Source organism: Rhyacophila brunnea, unplaced genomic scaffold (assembly GCF_057557595.1).
Source record: "Rhyacophila brunnea isolate RB1 unplaced genomic scaffold, BYU_Rbru_1.0 scaffold_7, whole genome shotgun sequence".
Taxonomy (NCBI): domain Eukaryota; kingdom Metazoa; phylum Arthropoda; class Insecta; order Trichoptera; family Rhyacophilidae; genus Rhyacophila; species Rhyacophila brunnea.
In genome coordinates, this window is record NW_028233339.1 from 15,975,407 (window position 1) to 15,994,517 (window position 19,111).

The 19,111-nt window shown below is 34.7% G+C and overlaps 1 protein-coding gene across 1 annotated transcript; it reads left to right on the forward strand.

The window, feature by feature from the left end:
* Nucleotides 1-525: 525 nt before the first annotated feature.
* On the forward strand, nt 526-18,610 carry S6k (Ribosomal protein S6 kinase). The gene is made up of 10 exons (XM_085957366.1): nt 526-774; nt 1,026-1,066; nt 1,155-1,413; nt 5,888-6,021; nt 6,142-6,333; nt 7,375-7,465; nt 7,576-7,824; nt 9,033-9,140; nt 9,581-9,930; nt 18,471-18,610. Coding segments are annotated over exons 1-10 (1,524 nt in total). The 5' UTR covers nt 526-675; the 3' UTR covers nt 18,472-18,610.
* The last annotated feature ends 501 nt before the right edge of the window (nt 18,611-19,111 follow it).

Consider the following 19,111-nt stretch of genomic DNA (forward strand, 5'->3'; position numbering starts at 1 on the left):
GTGCACCATTCATGGATAGCAAAAAGGTCAACTGCGGTGCAATTCTCCTTCATGTTAAGTTGTGTAAAAATTAACGTTACGCATTTTCCATTGTGGTCTGTGATCATTAAATTGATGATTGCCTTGAAGTATTATGCTCCCCTTAACAATAGCCAAAGCAAGGCGATTGTTGGCGCCCTTTGATGCATGTTGAAACACCGACACTGTGTCGAATGCCAGCGAATATTTTCCAGTCATGGGCCATACATAACATATTGTCTCTCTTCATAATGGAGACCGCGTAGGTACCTACAGATAATTGAGGTGCACATTTTGAATGCCTCGCCGTACTATTGAAATGATTTATTATTTATTTTAATGGGATGAAGAGAAATAATTCATTCATTATTTTTATATTTCTTGATTTTTAATAAATTTTATAAAATTATCAAATCATTCTTGTCTATGCATTGTTTTTCATGTTGATTTGTAATTGTATTGTTGGCTAACTTAGTATCCATGCTTCTCCAATCTTATTAAAAGCTCAGTTCATAACCATACAAGCCCACCTGCCTCCGTCTTGTATTGTATTGTGTATCAGAAGGTATTGTCCGAAGGCTTGTGTATTGCTATACTTATCAAGTAACTATCGACGTTTGAAAGGGCTAATTTCGACAAATGTAAGAGATTATTTTCATGTCATCAGTTATGGCAGGTGTTTTTGATTTGGAGTTGCAAGATGTCGACACTGTGACCCTTGATGATTCAGAAGATGATGTGATCGAATTTGACGAGGTAAGAAAACATTGACTTTGCTTTGATTATCGGCGAACGAAAAAAACATTCATCGATATGTATCATTTTCATTTTTCAATGTTGCATCTCACATATTTCTATGCGATATCAAAGATCACCTTGGTGTTGTTTTGGTTGTGTCATGGAATTTCCTCTTGGTATTTTGAAACGACGTATTGCTATTGTGAAGTTTACGTCGTTGATTTTGAAACTGCAGTCTCAGCATATTGTTTATCATTTTACGTTTTCAGGTTGATTATGATCGAGAACTTCACGACAACACAATAATCAAGTAAGAGTGATTTTGTATGAAGTATTGTGACATTTTTTTACTTTATTGACAAAATTATTTTTGACATTGATTCATTTTAATTTGACAGTGTGGAGGGATCCGAAATAATTCAACTATCTGAAGAGAATGTGAACCCCGAAAAGACATGTCTGGGACCCTCGGACTTTGAACTTAGAAAAGTGTTAGGCAAAGGTGGCTATGGAAAAGTCTTTCAAGTGAGGAAGACCACTGGAACTGATGCCGGGGCCCATTTTGCTATGAAAGTCTTGCGGAAAGCTTCCATTGTTAGCAATCACAAAGATACTGCTCACACTAGAGCGGAAAGAAATATTTTAGAAGCTGTAAAGGTATGTTATATTTTAACATATTATTCTCATCTACTCAGTAAACAATTAAAACCCGAAATGAATGTAGCCGCGTACTTCAATGGTATAATTGTGCAATTTTTTGCACAAGTGTGTATGAGTTTAGGAGGTATATGTTGTCAACAAGGCCTTTGAATGTAAAGCGTCGATGACATTGAGCATTAAGTATTACAAGCTGCTAGTCGGCGAGTTTAAAATCGGGCGAGTCAGCTAGTGCGATTGTGATGGTGACACATAAAACTTACCACTCGCTCAGAAGCCAACAAGCTAGCGAGGTGAAACCCTCATTTTTGGTACTATTTGACAGGACGTATTGAGTAGTTCATTTTTTTTACCGGCAGGTTCGCCACTATCGCTATACTGCGCAGACGCAGATCGGCCCACACGCTAGCGAGTAGCGAGTAAAGTAGCCAACTTTACTCGGTAGATTGTTTACAATCTGCTTGTTTTTAGTTCGATGGTGACACTGGGCGAGTTAACAAGCAGATTGTAAATTCGCCGGCTTGTAGCTTATAAAGTAGCTCAATGTCATCGACGCTTAAGCGAAATGAAAATATTTGCATTGACTAATATTGTGCAAGTGCGCAAGTTTGAATCAGGCGCATTTTGCGACGGCATGGATCAAGTGTTAACTAGCACTGTTCAAGTATTCGTGTGCTGTCCGAAGGCTGTATGGGCTGTCATGTATATTTGTGTAAAAAAAAATGGACGGATATACCGCCTAACTATGCAGTTGCCTTTTTATCTCTTTTCTCTTCTTGGTCGTGCACTCATGGCTGAGGATCGTGACCACATTTAAATTTCGCCATCCTTTGAGCGACCAAGACTTTCCATCCGTCTCGATCTTCCGCTTCTCTCAGGGCAGAATAGATGGTGCCCCCAGTCAGCTCTTTCACTTGGTCGCTCCATCGCGCAGACGCTCTTCCTCTGCCTCGCCTTCCCTTTTTATAACATGGGGAAAAATAATTATGATGGAGTTTACAGTGAAAGTTAACAGACTGCACAACCAATCAGGATATTATAGCCTGTTAGACGGATGATAATATTAATAATGAAACAAAGTACTAATTAGAGCAGGCATGGGAATTCGTTTGGTTGACTGGCCGTATTGAGAATTTAAATATGCGAACGGGCTGCTAAATGGACTATGATTTTTTTGCTAGACATGAGAAGTACCCACGCACATTCTTGATGAATGATTTTACGCTCATTCGAACATGTCTCAACGTGTGTACCATCTATCTCGGTCGATGCTTTTTTGTTCGATATCGAGCAAACGACTCAATGCGAAAAAGATTCAAGGGCCGTAATTCCTGCTCGATGTTTAACAGAAATTCGCTCGAGCATGTCTCAACGTGTAAAGAATCATCATTAGTATGTCTTTTTCATTTAATTTTGTTTTCTGGGGGTGAAAAAAATTCTCACTACGGTCCTTAAATATAATATTATATTGGAAGAGTAGATAATAATATGTATTATCTTAACGTTATTTATTATCTTGTCTATGAAGTTAATTCGCGAAAAATCAAATCAAATTATGGACATAGTAATTATTTACACTTTACAGCATTGACAGCATGATTAATAAATTATGTGATTAGTCATCTTCAATGTTTTCATACCTATAACTTCTAAAATAACCATCAGTTATTGTATTTGTATTATAATACTTCATTCCAATTGTATAGTACAGCGTTAGCGAACCTTTTTAAGTACTCGTGCCAAAATTTTCCAAATATAATTTTTTGACTGTCTGACGTGCCGATCAGTTTTTTATGGGGAGAGAAATGAAAAAGTTTGTTTTAAGAATTCTATTAGAATTTTTAAGATAAATTACAATTAAGTTCTTGGGATCCTATCTTTTACTGTTCTCTTTGTTAGTCCTTGATTATCTGAAGGAGTTTATCTCATTATAACCATTTTACTGACGAACTTTCGCATGCAACTGTTCCAGAATACAATATAACGACTTTATTGTCTTCATTAATAGTGTCATAGTCCACCAACTTTGAAAGTCTCTGCTGCTTGATTCTAATAATTTTTGTTCTTTTTTTCATTTCCACTAGCCATGTTAAATAGGATTTATTAAATTAAATAAAATGCATGCACTTTTCTTTACTGGACAAATATTAGTGTCACTACGGCGAATATAAGTTGGATCCAATAATTATTGTAACCAATAACAAACATAACTTCCAATAATAACTACAGGCGGACCTCGACTTACGAACGTTCGACTTTCGCACAATTCGCTATTTCGCACATTTCAAAAAAAATCGTTTTTTTAAAACGTCGCGCTGGCCGTAGGGTTAAGATATCCCCTTCTCGCTCGCTCACAAGCAAGTGCATTTCTTGCGTCACTTGCATCCTGCTCGCACCCGTCACTTTGCTTGTGAGCTAGCTAGGATAGGTGTCTTGCGCAGGAGCATGTGTCATGTTGTGCGTTTTGCTAATTTTCTTCATTTGAAATACTTCACCCTAAAAAATTATAAACATGAGTGAGAAACGGAAAAACTGCAATGTTGATACGAACAAAAAAAAAATCAAGGACTTATAAACTTCACATGACGCTTTGATTGCGGTGAATCTTTTGCTTCAATCGGACGTTCATATGATACAAACAGGTCTACTACGATATGTCACAATTTTGAAAAATAAAAATAAAATTAAGGAATACGTTCAAAATTGTGGAAATATATTATCTTTAAAGGTTGTTTCTAAAGGACACGGCATAGTTATGGATGAAATGGAAAAAAATATTTGTCATCATGGATCGACGACCAACATCAAAAAGATGTCCCTCTGAATATTTCAATTATTCAAGCGAAGGCTCTTAGTTTGTACAAAGATTGGAAGGCTAGAAAAAGAAGATTCTAACACGATTTTTCAAGCAAGTAACAGTTGGTTTATTCTAAATTCACTGGAAAATCGGCTGATGCGGATAACGATGCTGCAAAAGAATTTATTTCCTCATTATCCAAAATTATTGAAGATGGAGAATATTCCTCTAGCCAAATATTTAATGTAGATGACACAGGTTTATTTTGGAAAAAAATGCCTAGTCGTGCATTCTTATCTAAGGAAAAATCAGTTGCCCCAGGGCATAAACCTTCTAAAAACCGATTGACATTGCTTCTTGGTGGAAACTTGGCTGGTGATTTAAAATTGATGCCAATGTTAATTTATCAACCAGAAAATCCCAGAGCATTGAAAGGGAAGGATAAAGAATTGCTTACAGTAATCAAATAAAAAAACCTGGATTTACTGCGTTAATATTAAAAGATTGGTTCACTTTACATTTCGTGCCAGCAGTTAAGCAATATTGTAAAGTTAATGATTTACCATTTAAAATATTTTATTTAAAATAAGAAAAAGAAACATCTTATATTTACTTGATAAATAAATATTTCAAAATACACACAATTTAATTTTTTTTACTTCCCTCTACTTTCGAACATTCAACATTCGCACACCTTTTCACCAACCAATTATGTGCGAAAGTCGAGGTCCTCCTGTAATAACAATATCATATTAAAAACTGAAGAAAATACGCATGGCTATGTCGTCATTATTTTTTAAATTATTATAGGTGATTTTATTTTCTCTTCAAAATAAAACATTCGCATGCCATGCAAAATCATTTCGCGTGCTATAGGTTCGCCATCACTGGCATAATATATTATGTAGCTATCTTGTTTCATTTGACATCTTATCTCATCAGCAATCTTTGAAAGGTAATAATTCGTAAAAATACTGGAGTTTCACAAATCGAACTTCGCCTCCAAATCCAACTGCGACTGATTTTTTAAATACATTTCACTCTCGCCTCCCTGCCTTTAAATCCCTGAGTCGCAGGTTTGAATCCCACGACTAAATCAAATTCAGATGTTATTGTTTCATGGTGTGTTTGAATACAGACCGTGAAGTCAATGAATTGAGCGAACGGCCAACAACCATTCCTCATGTAACCATATTATATTAATGTATGGCGTAAATATGTTGAAAGTCTAAAAACATAAATTCACAGGGCAGCTATTTGTACGCTTTCTGTAGTCAATCAGATTATATGTTTTTGAATGTTTTTAAATTTTAGTAAAATGATTGTAAATTCTCAACAATTTAAAAACATCATAGATTATTTACCACAGAAAGCCAAACATAAAAAAAGCTGCCCTGAGAATTGATGTTTTTAGACATCAACATATTCACGCCATACACGGATATTGCGTGCACTTAACGGCTGTATGTTTTGGTTGCAGATGGATTATGGATCATTTCGCGACTAGTGTATTTAATATTAATTTAAGTATTTTAATTATAAGTAATTTACCATAGTTGTAATATACCAGCATAGTTTTTATTTAAATTTTTATCTCTTTAAAAGATAGTATTACATATTCTGTAAATAATTTGGTATCAAGGTCATACTCTAATTAACCAAAATATTTGATTTCAGCATCCCTTCATAGTTGAATTGGTTTACGCCTTTCAAACAGGTGAAAAACTGTATCTTATATTAGAATATTTAAGCGGAGGTGAATTATTCATGCATTTAGAGCGAGAAGGAATATTCTTAGAAGACACAGCGTGGTAATTATACTGATTAAATCTATCAATATTACAAAACTGAAATTAACAAATAGCGGAACATAATATACTTAATATCTATGTGTTCAATATCAAATTGTTATAATCCTTTTTAAATTACAGTTTTTACCTGTCGGAAATCATTCTCGCCTTGGAACATCTTCATAGCTTGGGTATAATATATAGGGATCTCAAACCGGAGAATGTACTCTTAGATGCTCAGGGTCATGTAAAGCTTACTGACTTTGGCCTTTGTAAGGAACACATACAAGCAGGAATAGTTACTCACACCTTCTGTGGAACAATAGAATATATGTAAGTTATTTTTATATTTTCACCATGGAACCGGATTGCTGCTACTTTGGTTTAAGTTGTGATTATATTGAGATGCACGTCACGCTGTCACGGCGACAAATTTCAAAAGTCTATGGTTTCGTCATTTTGCAGAATATTTTAAACGATCACCATCTCTGTAAATTCAGTGATGGAGAGTGCCAACTGTAATGTACTAGTATTTTTAATTATTATTCATCATTCACGCTAATTTCAATTAATTTTAACAGTTTCTACTTGTGCGTATGTTAAAATTACTTAGATATTACATCTATAGATAATATTTTGAACAGAACCTCACCTGCAGACCATAGATAATAGACAACATTTTTATAGAAAATACATAGTGCCAACCGTTAAAAACAAAAAACGCATGATTTTGACATGAGTCGAAAATGTGGAGGCATGTAGAAAATGATAAAAGAATATTCATTGAGTCATGCGGGTGTCAATGCAGTGATATCATTCTTCTGGTGATTTCCGCAGATTTTGCTAACTGACAATGTTCATTTAAAGTTTCAAAATGTGTGTACGGGATGGGAGCTTCAGTCTGACATTTTTCCAGTATTTTAAACACAAAGAAATGACAGTACACACTTTTTTCCCGTAGCGGCTGCTTACTGTGACGCCACGTACTAGTACACGCCGTGCATCATAATATATTTGGCGCTTTAGAAACCTTTTATAAATTCGTGGAATATAGAGCTTGTAGTTAAAATAGCTCTAATTTGTTTTTTTTTCAATATTGTAGGTGTAATTTGTAACTTTATTATGAATCAATATGTTGTATTGAAGTACATTTCTGGATAGCAAACTGGAATTACTACTTAAATATGATTATGTTAGCAGTGAGTTAAGTAGAGATGAAATAACTGCTCATATAACCAGATTTACTTGGTGATCAATTTCCATTTTATCGCCTGAAATGTAAGATGTGTTTGTTACTCATCTAATTTTTATCAAACGCCTATTTACAATACTTTGATCATTGAGCGAAGTATTTTAAATTAATATATTTTTCAGGGCTCCTGAAATATTGACTAGATGCGGACACGGTAAAGCTGTCGACTGGTGGAGTCTCGGAGCTCTCATGTATGATATGCTGACAGGACAGGTAGAGATTTCTACTCTCTTTTCAAAAGTTTCATACTTTTGGGAAAGATTCAATATGCATACATTATGTGATTGTTCTAATAACTTGACTAAAATGTATTATGTTTTCAGCCTCCTTTTACCGGCAATAATCGTAAGAAAATAATAGAAAAAATTTTAACAGCCAAATTAAATCTCCCCGTCTACTTAACGCCCGACGCTCAAGATCTCATTCGTCGGCTAATGAGGAGACAAGTAAAGCATAGGCTCGGAGGCGGGCTAGATGACGCCGAACCCATCCGAGGACATCCGTTCTTCAAGCAAGTTTGCTGGCCGGACGTATTTGCCAGAAAACTTAAACCTCCAATCGAACCAAAGCTGGTAAAAATCTTTTATTGTCATGTAACCTGTGATTGAAGATTTTTTTTTTTACTGTGTAGGTGTTGTGGGAGTTTTTGTCACAACGGGATCCTTGTTGTGTGTCTCCAGAAAACATGTTTTAAAATTATTTTTAAAAATAGCAAACAGTGTATAATTGAATATTTCAACTTCTTTAAGCATTGCATTGATAGGATGTAAAGGATTACTATATTCTTTATAAACAGTTAAAAGAAAAAAAATCCATCAAATTAGTATATTATGGTATTTGGTGGGCTATCAAATACAGTTTGAAGTTACTGAGTTACACTCTAACTGGGGTGATATTTTTAATTCAATCATTCGGCGGCAGCAGTGTTGCCAACAGTACTATAATTTTAATTCTGCGAAAAATGTGAAATACTATAATTGTACGCCAAATATACCAAAATACTATAATTTTAAAGGATTCAAGACTAAAAATGTTCCTGTACTATATATTTTACAGAAATACTATAATTTTTTACGCCTTTTTACTATAATCAGCAAAGAAAAAGATGGCAACACTGGGCGGCAGTAACAAATTTTGAAAATATAATTTACTGTTTTTTCCATCTTACAGACATTACACGCACAAGTTTTCTTTATTTGGTGGTATTTTTGTAATAAATGATTGTGGCAGATAATGATAATCTGTAATAAATGATCAAATAAAAAATTATTGCATACTTCATGTTTTCTAGTGTTTCGCGTGTGTGTGTATGTGTGTGTGTATATATATGTATATATGGTGTTCTTTCATAATGCACCATACATATGTTTTAATTTGGTCACCTGACCAAATCAGGAGCTGCTTACAGATAGCCTGATCTTTTCAGTTGATTTTCACTTTTTATCCTGCCATTTTATCAAAACATCAAAAAGTTACATTCGTTGTAACTGCAATTTTGCCTATTATTTTATTAAAAAGAAAAATATCAGCAAAAAAAGGACTAATGGAACATAAAAAACTACCCATTACGAATCTAGATATAACTATTTTCAGCGATGTCTGTCTGATGTGACAATAGATAACCTGATTTGGTCAGGTGATCCGATTAGGACCACCTGAGATCACCTTACAGAATAATGTCAGACGACAAGCCTGCACATGACATGATATTACGTCTGATCTGACCAAAATCAGTAGTCGGCATTAATCAAAAATTTAAAAAATTATCTTGACATTTCAGACAAGCGAGGATGATGTATCTCAATTTGACACAAGATTTACAAAGCAAACACCGATCGACTCTCCTGACGAGTCACTGTTGAGCATGAGTGAAAATTTAATATTCAAGGTATGAATAGTCGGTTTTTAACAAAGATAATGATGGTCTATCAAATAAAATATCACTTGATCGTCAAAGATTATACTTACACTGTTCATGTAAGATTACTGTGATTTTAACGTAGATTATTTTATTCCGTTAATGAATTAAATTTGCTGCCACCAATTTATTTATACATCATGATTAATCAGATCAATAAATCAGAATTACTTATGGATCTCTAATTTTTATGTATGAAATGACATTTTGTGAATTACAAACCAATTATTATCGTTACATTAATAGACTTGTTACGAAAAATAGTTACCATTTACCCGTGTAGTTGGAGAAGTCGATTTCAAATAAGAATAACTTTAACAAACCCCTAAAGTTTTTATTATTCATTATTCCTGAATAGAAATCCTCGATTGCCGGATTTGGAGATTTATTTACTCATATTATCATTTCAGGGTTTCACTTATGTAGCGCCGTCAGTGCTGGAGGAGATGCACCAACCCCGGATTGTAAACGCCAAGTCACCGAGAAGGCCCTTTGCCACGGCCAATCATCATGTGGGCCGCAGTCCTCTGCACTTCCCGTCGCCACGCCTCGTCCCCGGCTTCGCTCACCATTCGCAGATCCCCGAGCACATGCCGCACGCCGCCCAGCACCAGCATCCCCACGGCCACACCCACGCCCATGCCCATCCCCATCCCCAGCATCCCCACCCTTATCAGCAGCACACACCTTCGCAGCCGCAACCCACCCAGCGAGGCCACACTGATGAAATGATGGATATTCAGGGTGGATCCTTACTATAGTGAGTTTTTGTCTTATTCATTAAATGTCAAGGAATATTATTACTTAAGCTATAGTTATATTGACAGATTAAGAGGAATGATTGCTAGCCACTCGTCCATCGCATTAGGTTCTTGCATTGGATCAAACATACATTGAAATAACAACATGATTTTTTTTGTTCATGGCTTTAGACACGACTACTTTGCTAACCGGGCCACGGTGGGTACATAGTTATGTTTATATTCTAATAATTATTCTTCAACCAACATATGACTGCGTAAAGTACTGATGTAGGGTTCTAGGTAGAGGTGGGAAAACTGGTCGATTTTGAAGACTAAGTATACTTACTACCAGTATTAATTAATACCAGTATCGAAACTTGTTCCAAAATACTTACTAGTATTTGAAATATCGGCTATAATAGAATCGTTAAAAATACATCCGCTTTTCGGAAAGTCCCATTTTCGAGACAGGTATAGCTGGAACTATGGCACTAGTCACTCCTGTTTCAGTAGAAAATACTGGAGCATTAAAAGCACTGGTTTCATTTATCTGTAAAGCATTTTCATTTACAGGTGGAGCTATATTTTGCCTGGCAAATTCAATTTGAATAGTTGGGTGCTTGCGCTGTAAAAGTTTCTTCAAATTTGACATTGACTTGTATGAATTTTTTATTTTACAAACATTACAGATGGCATAATTTGTAACTATTTCTTTGGAACGATTCCACACGAAACTTAACCTTTTAGTAGCCATTTTTACACAAATTGTTTATTAAGTATAATATAATTATTATCCATTTATACAATCACGCATACAATTTGAATTCAGTTTATGTTTAAAAGTTCCAATTATAACACTTAAAAATCGAGAAACTCGACGTGACAAAACCAGATAAACGCGTAGTCAGTTAGCGTTATAAGAACGCCGCTATTCCGGCTTGCGACTGACATCAACTCGATGTAAATATCTTAAGCCCATATTCCATTGGCAGATTGCGTCTGGCCCGATCGTCTGCCACGACTGTCAAACTCTATTCTCTATGGTTTTCAAGGATCGTGAGCGATCGGGTCGAAAGTGGAAAATTTTCTATTATCCGTCGTGCGATCCTTTCATTATCAAGCGAAGATTGCCGAAAGCGTACGAAAATAGCCGAATATGCGCCTGAGTCATGCAAACGGTCGTTCATTTCATTCTACTGGTCGATTTCAACTGTACAACTACAAGATGGCGAAAACTTAAAAAATATATATGGAGTATCACCGAGGACACAGTCCTCGTCGAATAAATACACGCCAAAGATATAGTGTGGAACGTAAAAAACCCGCCATATTCAATGGCGATCACGCTGTTCTTCAGTTAGCCAACTTTTGACCCAGTGTTTTCGTTTACGGCGAGTCCTGACCGCCTGAGCCAGTTAAAATATAGCCATACTTGCTACAATAAATAAATTAGTCTTTGGATTATTCGATTTCGATATTCGAATTACTCAATTGGTTTGGAGATTCAAGCTCGCCCAGTTATTCATGATGTAAATTAACAATAAGTATACAAACTTTCTATAAATGTCAAACGGCCGCATAAATTTTAACAGATCTGATGCTCGCTAGCATCATGCTAGCATCTCGCTAGGTTTGACAGCTGACAGCTCAGTTTTGTTGACGTAAAATTGCGCGAGAATGCGCTCAGTGTAGCCACCAATCTAAGAAATATCTAGTTTTCACTCAACCTATATTTTTAATAATAGCAACACTACTATTATTTTAACCAATCAAAACAAGGACCAACGAGATTGAATCGTTGCGTGTAATTGCAAATAGCTAGCGACGACGGTTGGCGTCGATCGTTGGATCGGGTTGGGTCTGTGCGTCTGCCAATGGAATATGGCCTTTACTCAACTGAATCTAAAACTAAAACCAGTCGCATACTAAACATACGCGAGTCGCGACGCCGAGGTGTGAGATTTCATACGTAGCAAGACTACAAACTATCCAGCAGACGGCGAGATCACATACCATGCGTCGAACTACGGAACTCGATAAAGTCCCATACTCAACTGAAACTTAAAACTCTTAAAACTAAGGCGAACTCAAATAGTATACTATAAAACGAATGACCATTTTTGTCCTTCACTATACCAACTTTACAACAGAGGAGAAAGGGAGAACAATGACAGTTGAGTATAATATCACGGCTAGACATACGTGTATCATGATATCTCGCTCGCGCGCATTTAATATCAATAGCGTTGAAAGTCAACCAGCATTACGCGAGTCACTGCTAGACGCGACTCGGCGCGGGGCAAGTCACTGCGATGACATCATCAAATGCGTTCGAATTCGAACATCTAATACGTTTCAAGTTTCTTGAAACAAGTTTATTGGGCCACAAATACTTAGTATGGATAGTTTCATCCGAAACTTAAATACACAAACTGGTGACAGTATTTCCAACTCACCTCTAGCTCTAGGCAATGAGGTTTGATTTTTTTGCTTCTCATAGAGACGCCCTTACAAATGAAAATTGTACACTGCCCACATTTAGTTTGAGCACACTTGAATTATAACGATATAAATCTATAACCTCCATTGGCTGCAAACTGTTAGTACCAAATAGACCTACCAATGAATGGCCCCGAATACTTTACATACTGTCGGAAATTGTGTATGCATGCAATCTTTGAAAATTTAGATAAAGGCGTATCCTATAATATGGTGAATCAATATATTGTCAAGGTATATACTTTTTTTTCTTTCATCCAAGTCTGATCATAATATGGGCCTCCACAGAGTGGAGGTTTGTATTAACAGATTTTATTTTCACGAGAAATGGATGTCAGCCACTTGCTCAACCTACTAGGTCCATAGGTACTCTGATTCATACACATATTGAAAAACAATATGTGTACTTGCCAGACCCAGGATTCGAACCATAGTATGTACTGTCCGACAAGAAGATCTAGGCAATAACTGGAAATCGATGGAGTCGAAGTGCGATTAACTAAATAGGGGGGGCTTGTTAGTTCACAGTTTTAACACGTGGACAACTTGTCGATAACTGGAAGTCGTTGCAGTCGATGTGCGGTTAAAAACAGGAGGGGCTAATATTAGTTCACAGTTTTAACACATTGACAAGAAGATCTTGTTCGACAGTTAGGTATAATGATTAGGATTGATATTGGCAATTCCAAATTCCTCATTATTTTATCTGATTTCTGAAAAATAATTAATGTAAGTAGGCTCGGCTCTATCATAATCTGTATTGCATACAACTTTCCACCTTCTGTCACCTTTTTGCAAATATTTGTGAACTTTACAAATTTGATTTCGACAGTAATGTGTATTTAAAAATTATCATGGGATACAATTATTACATTGTCTTCTTGGGATAAATTGCTCAAAGATCATAGGTTATCAGGTCTTTACGGTTCTGGGGGCTTCCTAATGTCTGTTTTTACACTTCACCAGTGTAAATTGACATAACAAAATTATCACCAGCCATGTGTTAAAAATTTCCCTCAAGGAATAACTGACTCGCCCAGTTGCAAGTATCTGGTCAAAAATATAAATTTATTTTAATGGTGTTCTGGTACATAATTACTTGCAATTACTAGATTAGGTAAAAACGTGATATTTTTTTGTAATGAAATGGTGAATACAAAAATCTATGTAAGTACAGTAGAATCTCATTTCTTGTATGGTGGCAGGGTACAATACAGAAACACGCACAGAAAAAGATACATAAACCACCAACGCCGTACACATGCACAACATTTTTAATGTGATTATTATTATTATTTTTTTTAATTGTTTCCTAACAAATTTTTGTTTTTACGAAAAGTGGATGTTAGTCACTTGCTCAATCTATTAGGTCCATACTTTGTGTTCAAATATACATAGAAAAACAACATGCTAATATTTTGCCAGACCTGGGATTCGATCCTGAGTCCCATGACCATGGCATGTCCCCCACAAGGGGGGGTTGACAGGGCTCTTGCCTGGGAGCCCGGGCATAGAGGGGTCCGGGCATGATGGGTCAACCAGTAAAGTGACATAAACACACCACAAATTTGCTCTTACAGTTAAAATAAATCCCCTATTTCACGAGTAGATTTTTATTTTATAATTATTTTTGTATCATGTGTTTCCTGACTAATAAAAATGACTATTTATCCAATATAGCGAAGGGTCGCATGTTACTTGGTTATCACAAAAGGGTGTCGTGAACAATGCTTCATAATAATATGATGCCGAGAATTCAAGTGAATATATTTACAAATACCAATAATCGCTAAAAAAACATGGTATACCCTTTATTTTACATGGGACCCTGGAGTTCCACGGAATACCATTTGGGAAACACTACTGTAGACCATTACACTGCCCTAAACCTTACCGATAGATTGGGGGGCCCGCCAAACATCGTGGCCTAGGAGCCCGGTTCAGGATGTGGAGGCCATGCCCATGACATTATAAGCCTAACACGTAACCGCTTGAGCATTGTTAGCGTTGACTTTTGTCAATTGTTTCTACAATACCAGTTATATGTTAATATGACTTGTAGAATCTCAAAATATGCATAAGTCAATGTTCTTATTAAATTATAGAAGTGGTAAATTACCATTTTTTGCTCTTAAGTGGAGCATATGGGCATCCACAGAGTAGAGGTTATATTAACAGATTCCATTTTTTATGAGGAATGGTTGTTGGCCATTTATCCAACCTATCGGGTCCTTGCACAACAAAAATTGAAAAAAAATTAATATTGATTTTTTTAATTTATCCCGTGATTGAATTAATGACCTATGGCTTCATTGGCGACCGCTCTACAATGTCAGCTATTGCGGTTGCTAAATTACAAGGACTTACACAAAAAGTAAACTATCACTTTCTTTAAGTTACAGTTCTTGGTTCGAAGATACACTATTTTTGACAATATAAAAATGTATCCCAGGATTCCGATATTTTCTAGGTATGTGATAGCAAATATTATTATTTGTTCATATTGCATATTTATTTATACTCCTTGCCAAGCTTGACAGATTCGACTGGCGATCGGAATGTGATAATTTATTTTGACTATCTGCCACAAATCATAAACACGTTGATATCTTGTTCGAGTGATACTGTGTATCAAGTGATAACGTGTAAATATATTTGGTAATATATTAGTGTTTTTATAACTTATCTAATGATATCACATGACACTTTTAGGCTTGTAAGATAAGGGGTCAATGTTATTGAAAAAATTAAGCATACGTAATAGTATGTGTATGTAAAATATATATGCAGACCAGCATATAAACTATTTTCAATTTATTTTTTACGGTACACATGTGTATTGATTTAACTATACATAGTATATGAGATGAGGCGTCTAATAAGAAAATCTGATAAGTCCACAAATCAATATTTATTAGTGGAAAATTATGTTTATGTGCGTCAGGCGTAACTATTTATATAATAACCAGTTTTAATGTTAGTTTCTTTTTCCATCGTATTTAATATTTTTCTAACTAAAACAAAATGCGTATTTCTATTAGGTAGTATAATGATTGCAATACTGTTATTTCATAACTGGTATCCCAGTAATTTTCAATACCGAAATACCGGTTTTAAAAATTGGATACCTAATACCGATTTATTCGGTATTGAAAGTGGAAACAAAATGTATTAATTAATATAAAAAGGTTTAATATGACTGTATTTTTTTGTCGGGTTACGCGATATCTGGTTTACTTCCGTTGCCGTTAACGTGCTATAAAATATTAATATTTTAAAGACCTTTTTAGATATAATATGTATGTTGTAAATACTTGTTTTTTCCATATATTTCAAGAATACTGGTATTCAATAGGAAATATCGGTATTAGTATTTTCATTCAGTATTGTAATCCCTAGGTGATTACCTCTATTTGCAATACATTCATGACAAATAAAATCAGACGTGTCAACATTGATTTATATCACTTTAAATAGTCGGATTCTGTAAATTGTTTGGTTATCAAACCACCCATTTCGTGTGATTTTGGGGCATTTTAAAAGTTATAGACTATTGAATTTGGCCCCACGATCGCCACGCGGTTTAAACGCCGGCCTATAACGTCGTGGGTCCCAGGTTCAAATCCTGGGTCTGGCAAGTACACATATTTTTCAATTTGTGTATGAGTCAGAGTATGGACCAAATAGGTTGAGGAAGTGGCTAACATCCATTTCTCGTAAAAACAATCTGTTAATACAGAACCTCCACTCTGTGGAGGCCTGCCCATATTATGATCTCATTAGGATCGGACATGGTAGGTGCGTTCTAGTGAAGTTTCCAATCGTTTGACATTGGTTGACACAAATTGGTGCAATGCACATGCGTAGAAAGTAAACCGAAAACAGTTTAAGATTTGACGTTCGGTTCATTGTTCCAGCAAAAATCAAACCATTTTCTGACCGTCAGAAGTGAGACCCGAGATAGAACCAGTCATGAGAAAAAATATTTGTGCATTTTTTTGTTCAATGAATATTATTAAGATCACAAAAAAAAATTTAAACATTTTTTTTTACTATATATTAACTAAAATCCACTACGTGCACGTGAGTGCATCTCAGGTCACAATAGAGTACAATATTGGATACAGTACAAACAATGAAATGAAAGAAAAACAATGTGATATCCATTAATGATACAATTTTATTAGAAAAATAATACAATAATCATAATAATATAATGGTGATTGGAAAATTATATTTATTTAGATTAAAAATATAGTACATTAACGGTCAAAACCCTAAAATAATACACATTAATTAGCACACTTTGGGGAATAGGTTTAGGCACAACCGTTCTTTGTATATAATAAGTTTGATATTTATGACTAAATGATAAAGTAATATAATATGAGCATTGATACCTTATGGTTTCATAAGCCAGGGTAGGATCCTGGATTGTGATTTTGGAGGATGTATCTCAGCCTCTAGCAGTGAGTAAAGTTCACTGGTTCTCCAGGATAAAGTCATCATCTGGCCCCAGGAGATAAATGTGAACATCATTACTATCGTCAGGGTTATATCCTCCACCAACTTCGACATCATTATCATTCAAAATATCACCAATATGCTGGCGATTCAAGGATTCGTCTAAATGTAAACAAAAAACATAACCTCAATAAATCAGATATACTAATGTCAAAATATATCACTCAAGACCTGAGTTACACATGTGTGTAACGAATTTTGAAACTATGATTATAATATTTTACAAAAAGTGTAAAAATAATTTTAAGTATACGGGAATATTACTATGATTCATTGTGAAACTAAATACATCATTAGTTTTTAATAGAAATAAATATTAATATTTAATTAAAAGCACTTGCTTGTCAGAATTGACTTTTTAGCCGCCATTTTTGTCTTCTGCAAATATCCATCACTTCAAAGTCAAAATAACAATTTATTTTAAAACTACATAGGCTATTGTTTTGCTCTAGTGGTAGAAAAATATACTATCTATACCACTGTAGTCAAATGCGATTCAAGTATCCATTCAAATCACTAGTAAAAAATATTTAAAACACGTCCGCATATGTGTACCTCAGGACGCAAGAGGTTATGATCGATTGAAGTCACATCATGTCGACATGAAAACAATCAAACAAGTGGGCGATTAGGAAAAGCTTTAGGCAAAAGTAATTTTTAAAAACTTTTGTCATATAAATCTAATAAATGAACTAAATGGCTACCTATTCATGAAGCATTATTTATATTTTATACATTTAAAATAAATGAATATGACAGCTAAATATGTGTTATTGTAGACGCTGAGCTATAGGAGGTTAGAATTTCATAACAAGTTGACATTTCAATAAATGTGTTACTGTTTTAGAGACAAATAAGTTATTGAATTAATTTTAAGTATTGTCAACACTAATTAGTATTCAGAATTCGCATTCTGATCTGATCTGAATCTAATGGTTTCTGATGGTTTTGGACCGTCCGATTTGATTGGTTTGGTTTGTGTTTGCTGGAACATAGCTAAAGTGTGAAATTTGCATGGATGCATTTTTTCTTGGATATTTACCATAATGTGAACTTCAGTTTTTGTTATTGGACATCTCCCCTCATAATATGTTGATTCACTCGAATGTTGCTCTCATTCTTAATGTCTCAATCGCATCATTGATTACAAGAAGTGGCTGTTATCCATTCGCTCAAACTATTACATAAATGCACATTTAAAAAACATAATGTGCCAGATGTAAGATTTGAACCCGATACCCATCGTTATGGTTTCAGTAGCGCATATTCTGCCACGGGAGTCAGTGTCAAATAATCAAACTATCGCAATGTTGAATTCCCAAGCAGAACAAAATAACAAATTTTATGACTTGTATTCAATTTTCAGTGGTTTTGGATCGGGTTCCGTGGCCCAGAATATTATTTCTGTGACCCAGTACACACTGCGTTGAGACCCAAGACAAATGGGAAACATTCTATACTATGAAATTTGAGATGTTTGTTTATATTGTATTATTATAATTATTACAATATTGTATTTTCTCCTCTGTTTTAGGCCTAGGTTAAAATGCTGCCAGAAAACAAAAACAGGGGAAAACACATCAACTGTTATGACATTGTTTCAAGAAATATGCTGAGAGTCAAAGAGTATGTCTGGTCCACAGAATGAACCATAAAATATTTTTTTTTACATATATATATATATATATAATATAATACATATATACAGACTGCCAGATGTGTTCAAATGAAATAATATATTCACACAACATGTAGATTCCTAACTCAAATATAACTTGTCAATGTAGCGTTCCGATCTGTTCTGTACATACATACTAAAATGCAAAATTCGTAACCTCTAATAACCATGCAACATTTCATGTTGATGCAGTACAATAAATAATAAATTTCACGCGACGCATTTGGAAACTTCTCGTAAATGAAAAATATTTATATCAAAGAAAATTGAACAAGCCAGATGGATATTATAGAATGATTTTTTTATAAAATTCAATGTGTATATTAGAATAATGTAAATAGTATAATAAAGTAATTAAATTAGTTTGCGAGTTGCATTCAATGCCTTCAATATAATATTATATTATTTTTGGTATTGCATTTAAATGTCATTGAATTTTAATTTGCACAATGAATAGCTTCAAGAAAGACCATGTTAACATTATGTTTTGATCTAAA